At 37.7% G+C, this 7,558-nt stretch overlaps 2 protein-coding genes across 2 annotated transcripts in view; one reads left to right on the forward strand and one right to left on the reverse strand.

The window, feature by feature from the left end:
- Positions 1-1,194, forward strand: part of LOC115004959 (beta-galactoside alpha-2,6-sialyltransferase 2-like) — a 13,863-nt gene extending 12,669 nt beyond the window's left edge. The window contains exon 6 of the mRNA XM_029426717.1: positions 1-1,194. This exon is cut by the window's left edge and continues 259 nt beyond it. The gene's annotated coding sequence lies outside the window, so the exon portion shown is untranslated.
- LOC115004958 (opsin-3-like) overlaps positions 1-6,865 on the reverse strand; it is a 7,739-nt gene extending 874 nt beyond the window's left edge. Inside the window, exons 1-3 of the mRNA XM_029426716.1 lie at positions 6,492-6,865; positions 3,950-4,275; positions 3,300-3,533 (exon numbers count right to left, since the gene is read on the reverse strand). Coding sequence (XP_029282576.1) covers positions 3,300-3,533; positions 3,950-4,275; positions 6,492-6,831 — 900 coding nt within the window. The 5' untranslated portion in view covers positions 6,832-6,865. The remainder of the gene's footprint in view (positions 1-3,299; positions 3,534-3,949; positions 4,276-6,491) is intronic.
- Positions 6,866-7,558: the final 693 nt, after the last annotated feature.

A 7,558-nucleotide genomic window follows, 5' to 3' on the forward strand; every position in this document is an offset into this window, starting at 1 on the left:
CTCATGGGAGTTGTAGTCTTCACCACCGCTCATGTCGTTGCAGTCAGTATTTAACAAATATTTCCAAAATAGGTATTTATTAGAAAATGTAAAAGACAAAGAAAGAAAACGGAATAAAACATAAGAAATATATAAATAAAATAAAATCTAACAAATATCTTAAATACATATATATTTCTATTGAAATAAATTAGATTAATTATAATAAATATATCTATCATAAAAGGTAAACAAATGTAAACAAGATTTCAAAATACAACTTACACACTTATAAGTAGGTATAGTAAATATCTTGAATATATGTTTATAATAAATTACAATAGGTAAAAAAGTTTGTTCAATTGAATTAAACATTAAAGAATGAAAATGTAATAAAAATCATCAAATACAACAAATCTCTTAAATATATATTTATAAAAACATGCAGTCGATAAAGAAACAAGTTCCGATCAGGACTGAAAACATTTAACAGTTGAAAATAATAATATCTAATATTTTTATTATATATTTTTTAGGACGTAAAATCTAATTTATTGCACAAAGGTTTAAGAAACTATTATATCATTTAATTTTTGACAAAATTCTTTAAAACAATCTGAGAAATGAAGTCAAAATTATGATTTTTATTATTAAATCTTTCCTGTTTCCTGTTACTTCCACGAATAAACAGACTTTTATTTTGGAAGTCTTCACCGTCACTATTTTCTCTCGAATGTTAAAAGTGTTATTTTAATAACTGATTTGAACAAAGCACAAACTCTTTTAGTGAAAATGTTTTTACTATTATTGATTCTGAAACTATCATAATTATCATTTTTCATTGTTTCCTGATCCGACGGTGCGTTCACTGTCCGCTCACACCCGCTGTATTTACGCCCGACGCCGTCTCACACGTTGCTTCACTGGGACTGAAAGGAGTTCATTGTTGACATTTAATGAGGTTGTTTTTGTGTCTTGGTGGATCCGCTTTATTTATATTCTATAAACCCTCGGGCCCCTAAATGCTTTAGAAAATATTTGAACCGCTGCCAAATTCAGGGTTCAAACCACTGAAACATTTTAAGTGTGCATGCTGTTTGTGCTTATTAATAATATTAATCAGCAACAGAAATGTGTTAAATCCACAGTTTTATATTTTATAACACTCCTGTAAAATGTGATTTTTGTTAATAAATGGGTTCAAAACAAACAGAAGTCTGCTGCAGTTTATCTGACATTTATTTTATAACATCCATCCATCCATCCATCGTCTACCGCTTATCCGGGATCGGGTCGCGGGGGCAGCAGCTCCAGTAAGGAACCCCAATCTTCCCTTCTCCGGGCCACATCCTCCAGCTCCGACTGGGGGATCCTGAGGCGTTCCCAGGCCAGTGAGGAGATATAATCTCTCCACCGAGTCCTGGGTCTTCCCCGGGGTCTCCTCCCAGCTGGACGTGCCTGGAACACCTCCCTAGGGAGGCGCCCAGGTGGCATCCTTACTAGATGCCCGAACCACCTCAACTGGCTCCTTTCAACGTAAAGGAGCAGCGGCTCTACTCCGAGTCTCTCACGGATGGCTGAGCTTCTCACCCTATCTCTAAGGGAGACGCCAGCCACCCGTCTGAGAAAACCCATTTCGGCCGCTTGTACCCGTGATCTCGTTCTTTCGGTCATGACCCAGCCTTCATGACCATAGGTGAGGGTAGGAACGAAGATCGACCGGTATATTGAGAGCTTTGCCTTCTGGCTCAGCTCTCTTTTCGTCACAACGGTGCGGTAAAGTGACTGCAACCCCTCTCCTCCACGACTACGCCTCGATATCCTATCCATGAAAATCACGAACAGGATTGGTGATAAAGCGCAGCCCTGGCGGAGGCCAACATTCACGGGAAACGAGTCCGACTTACTGCCGAGTATCCGGACACAACTCTCGCTTTGGGCGTACAGGGATTGGATGGCCCTCAAAAGTGACCCCCTCACCCCATACTCCCGCAGCACCTCCCACAGTATCACCCGGGGGACCCGGTCATACGCCTTCTCCAGATCCACAAAACACATGTAGACCGGATGGGCGTACTCCCAGGCCCCCTCCAGGATCCTTGCAAGAGTAAAGAGTTGGTCTGTTGTTCCACGACCAGGACGGAATCCGCATTGTTCCTCTTCAATCAGAGGTTCGACTACCGGCCGAACCCTCCTTTCCAGTACCTTGGAGTAGACTTTACCAGGGAGGCTGAGAAGTGTGATACCCCTGTAGTTGGCACACACTCTCTGGTCCCCCTTTTTAAATAGGGGAACCACCACCCCGGTCTGCCAACCCCTAGGCACTGTCCCAGACTTCCACGCAATGTTGACGAGGCGTGTCAACCAAGACAGCCCCTCAACACCCAAAGCCTTCAGCATTTCTGGACGGATCTCATCAACCCCTGCGGCTTTGCCACTGTGGAGTTGTTTGACTACCTCAGTGACTTCCATCAGGGAAATTGACGATGATCCCCCATCAGCTTCCAGCTCTGCCTCTACCATAGAGGGCGTGTTAGTCGGATTCAGGAGTTCCTCAAAGTGCTCCTTCCAGCGGCCGATAACCTTCTCAGTTGAAGTCAGCAGGGTCCCACCCTTGCTGTACACAGCTTGGATGGTTCCTCGCTTCCCCCTCCTGAGGTGCCGGATGGTTTTCCAGAAGCACCTTGGTGCTGACCGAAAGTCCTTCTCCATAGCTTCTCCGAACTTCTCCCACACCCGCTGCTTTGCCTCTGACACGGCAGAAGCTGCCGCCCTTCTAGTCCTTCGATACCCTGCAACTGTTTCCGGAGTCCTCCCGGATAACATAACCCGGAAGGACTCCTTCTTCAGTCGGACGGCTTCCCTGACCACCGGGGTCCACCACGGTGTTCGAGGGTTACCGCCCCTTGAGGCACCTAAGACCTTGAGACCACAGCTCATCACCGCAGCTTCAGCTTTATTTTATAACAGCATTTTATAATTATATTCTTATTTTAATTTGTAATTCTTTCATTTTATTTAGATTTTCTCCTCATTTCGTCAACACTGGTAGTACATTTTGATCTATAACATTTAAATCTTGGTTAATCTGAAATGTATTTTTACTTTAGTTTCTTGCTAAAACACTTTATTATTTATATTATTTATTTTGAAGAGTTCACAGGAAGAAATGTTTTTCTTTAGTTTTGGATACAAATAAAATGTATTTTTACTTTTCTTTCAGTTTTTTGTTAAATTTCAGTTTTTTTCTTATTATTAATTAAAGTTGTATGAATGTATTAATATTTCCCCATCACCTGCCTGTGCTGCTCAACACTGACCTGTTTGTTCATGAGGATGTAGATGACGGGATTAATGACGGTGCTGCTCTTGGCGAGGATCGACGGGACAACGGCGGCGATGGGGCTGATGACTCCCGGCCGGCCGAAGGTGGCCATCATGGCGATGATGCCATACGGCATCCAGCAGAGCAGGTAGCACACCACCGTGGTGACGACCATGAACAGGATGTGGAACTCCCTGCGTCGAGCCGTCGTCCGCCTGATGTGACCCACCTGACAGACACGACACAGGTGAGAAACTCCCAGCACCACCTGACGCACTTTTATTTGGGAAATTTGCCTCACCTCTCGAATATCTAAATATTTAATATCTAATGTTTCTTATGGATCAGCGGAGGTTGAAGAAGATGTTTCAATAAATGTAAAATACAACAAAGTAAAAGTACTTGAGTATTTTAAAGTATTTTAAAGTTTCACATTATTTTGTTAAAGAAATACAAACTTTTTATTTTTGCAGTATTCGTTCAGTAAAAACTAAAATATTTACTAAAAATAATACACATAAAATAAATAAAATATAAATACAATAATACACATAAAATAAATAAAATATAAATACAATAATACACATAAAATAAATAAAATACACATAAAATAAATCCAATACACATAAATAGAAAATCAGTGACCTGTTTGACGGCGTACAGCAGGCGCCCGTAGCAGTACACCATGACGAGCACGGGGAGGCCGAGGCAGAACACGAACAGGCAGATGATGTACGCGTGAGACCCAGACGTCCGCTGCGTCCACGTCACCGAGCAACTCGTCCCGGCGCCCTCCAGCCCGTAGCTGCTCCAGCCCAGCAGGGGGGGCACCGTCCAGGCCACCGAGTACAGCCACGTCCCTCCCACCGCCAGCAGCGGCTTCCTGTAGTCCGACACACGCTTGTTGTACACCATCAGCGTGCTGTAGCGGTCGTAGGACAGGACGGCGAGGGACACCAGAGACACGATGCCTGAAGGACGCACACAGAAACACAACAAAAACATTAAAAACACAACAAAAACATTAAAAACACAATAAAAACATTAAAAACACAACAATAATCATTTATAAATAACTACTGAAGAATAAAATGATATTATTAAAAATAAAACAAATACTAAACTACAAGAAAACAAAGTTTAGCTCTCAGTGACTTTTAATGTTTTATTCAAATAATAACTAACTTAAATATGAACAGTCACATTATTTTTATTATTGTGGGACAGACTGAACCCCCTGACCCAGATTACACTAACCTGCCCCCCCCTCCCCCCCCTGATCTGCCTCACTGGGTCTCAGGAATCACGTGCAGGTGCTCTCACAGGGTTGACACACAAAACATCAGAGTCACGTTATAACCAGGAAAATAACGGGGGACGGGAGAGGGGAGACGGGAGAGGGGAGACGGGAGAGGGGAGACGGGAGAGGGGAGAAGGGAGACGGGAGAGGGGAGACGGGAGAGGGGAGACGGAGACGGGAGAGGGGAGACGGGAGAGGGGAGAGGGGAGACGGGAGACGGGAGACGGGAGACGGGAGACGGGAGAGGGGATACTTTATACTTTATACTTTATACTTTATACTTTATACTTTATATTTTATACTTTATATTTTATATTTTATATTTTGTATTTTATACTTTATATTTTATATTTTATACTTTATACTTTATATTTTATATTTTATATTTTATATTTTATACTTTATATTTTATATTTTATACTTTATACGTTATATTTTATATTTTATACTTTATATTTTATACTTTATATTTTATAATTTATACTTTATATTTTATACTTTATATTTTATACTTTATATTTTATAATTTATACTTTATATTTTATACTTTATATTTTATATTTTATACTTTATACTTTATACTTTATACTTTATATTTTATACTTTATACGTTATATTTTATATTTTATACTTTATATTTCATACGTTATATTTTATATTTTATATTTTATACTTTATATTTTATATTTTATATTTTATAATTTATATTTTATACTTTATACTTTATACGTTATATTTTATATTTTATACTTTATATTTTATACGTTATATTTTATATTTTATATTTTATACTTTATATTTTATATTTTATATTTTATAATTTATATTTTATACTTTATACTTTATACTTTATATTTTATATTTTATACTTTATATTTTATATTTTATAATTTATATTTTATACTTTATACTTTATATTTTATATTTTATAATTTATATTTTATAATTTATACTTTATATTTTATATTTTATATTTTATAATTTATACTTTATATTTTATACGTTATATTTTATACTTTATACTTTATATTTTATATTTTATACTTTATACTTTATACTTTATATTTTATATTTTATACTTTATATTTTATAATTTATACTTTATATTTTATATTTTATATTTTATAATTTATACTTTATATTTTATACGTTATATTTTATACTTTATACTTTATATTTTATATTTTTTACTTTATAATTTATACTTTATACTTTATACTTTATATTTTATAATTTATACTTTATATTTTATACGTTATATTTTATACTTTATACTTTATACTTTATATTTTATACTTTATACTTTATACTTTATATTTTATATTTTATATTTTATACTTTATATTTAATACTTTATATTTTATACTTTATATTTTATACTTTATATTTTATATTTAATACTTTATATTTTATACTTTATATTTTATATTTTATACTTTATATTTTATACTTGAGTTTATGAACATTAAGTTTTCATGTTAACCCTCCTGATTAAATTAATCTAATGTTTTTATTATTATTAAACATTTAACTGTTCTCAATTAAACTAATTGAGAACTTTTGTTTCTGCAGTCCGAAGTTTGAAGCAGAGCGAAGTGAAAGCTAGTTTTACTGCAGTGTGTATATATTTGTTTATTTATATATATATATATATATATATATATATATATATATATAATGTATATATGTAAATAATATATAATATATATATAATTAATATATATATATATATATAATGTATATATGTAAATATATAATATATATATATTAATATACATATATATATATATATATATATATATATATAAATATATATATATAATTAATATATAATATATAATGTATATATATATATTGATATCATCTGTTAGTCGAGGGTCTGCTCACCGAAGCAGGAGTTGATGAATCCGTACCACATGCAGCCGTGGCGGCCGTACAGCCAGCGGCAGCGCAGGCTGGACGCGAAGCTGAGCGTCGTGCCGCACACGCAGACCAGCATGTCGCTGACGCTGATGTTGAGCAGCAGCATGTTGACGGGGGTGCGCAGCGTCTTAAAGCGGCAGAACAGAACCAGAACCAGCAGGTTGTTCAGGAATCCAAACACCATGATGGAGCCCAGGAACACCGACATTACGCGGTGGCCGCTGCGCGACAACCGCTCGAGCGGCGTGTCGCTCCAGTCCCGTTCCGGAGACGTCAGGTTGATGTCGCTCAGCTCGGAGAACATGGCACGTCTGTGCGCAAAGGTGGAGGCGCGTCTATGCGTAAAGGTGGAGGCGCTCGGGTTTACTCACGGCGCGCTCCTCTTTGCTAAAATAACAACGTGTTGCTTTCACATGCTGCAGACTCAAACTACTGGAGGCGAAGTGTCCTGCAGCGCCGCGCCGCCGCCCGTTCCTCCCGCTGCTGTTCGCTCCATCCTCCACTCCGCCGCAGCAGCGGCACCGCGCCGCGGGGACCGCACACCGGGAGAAGTAAAAGATCAATAATCCGGGATGAGCTTCTTCTTGTGTCCTCCGGGGATAATGATACGCGTTCACTCTTCTTCACTTCCCAAATGTGCGGCTCTCCGCGTGCAGCCGAACTGACGCTCCGCTCCTCGCGCTCCGCCATAAGTACTCGGACCGGCTGAGCACGTGACTCAACCCAAAACATTGGCGCTGTTTTGAGATCTCAGCTGATCAGTCAACACATGCGGAGTTCAGAGACCCGGAACGATCGGAAATACCAGCTACAGAATTACATCTGGAAGAGAAAGAAAATGTGATCAAATAATAAATACATGTAGAGATATAAAGATAAATAAATAAAACTATAAATAATGTGGAAATATAAATAGGACCGAATTATAGAATTAATTAGTAAATGAATGGTGAAGGAGAAGAAACAACATGGCCGACGACCCCGAGGAGCTCCATCTGGAGACGCAGCTGACCCCCCCAGCATCAGAATGT

Source organism: Cottoperca gobio, unplaced genomic scaffold (genome assembly GCF_900634415.1).
Source record: "Cottoperca gobio unplaced genomic scaffold, fCotGob3.1 fCotGob3_230arrow_ctg1, whole genome shotgun sequence".
In the NCBI taxonomy this organism is placed as follows: domain Eukaryota; kingdom Metazoa; phylum Chordata; class Actinopteri; order Perciformes; family Bovichtidae; genus Cottoperca; species Cottoperca gobio.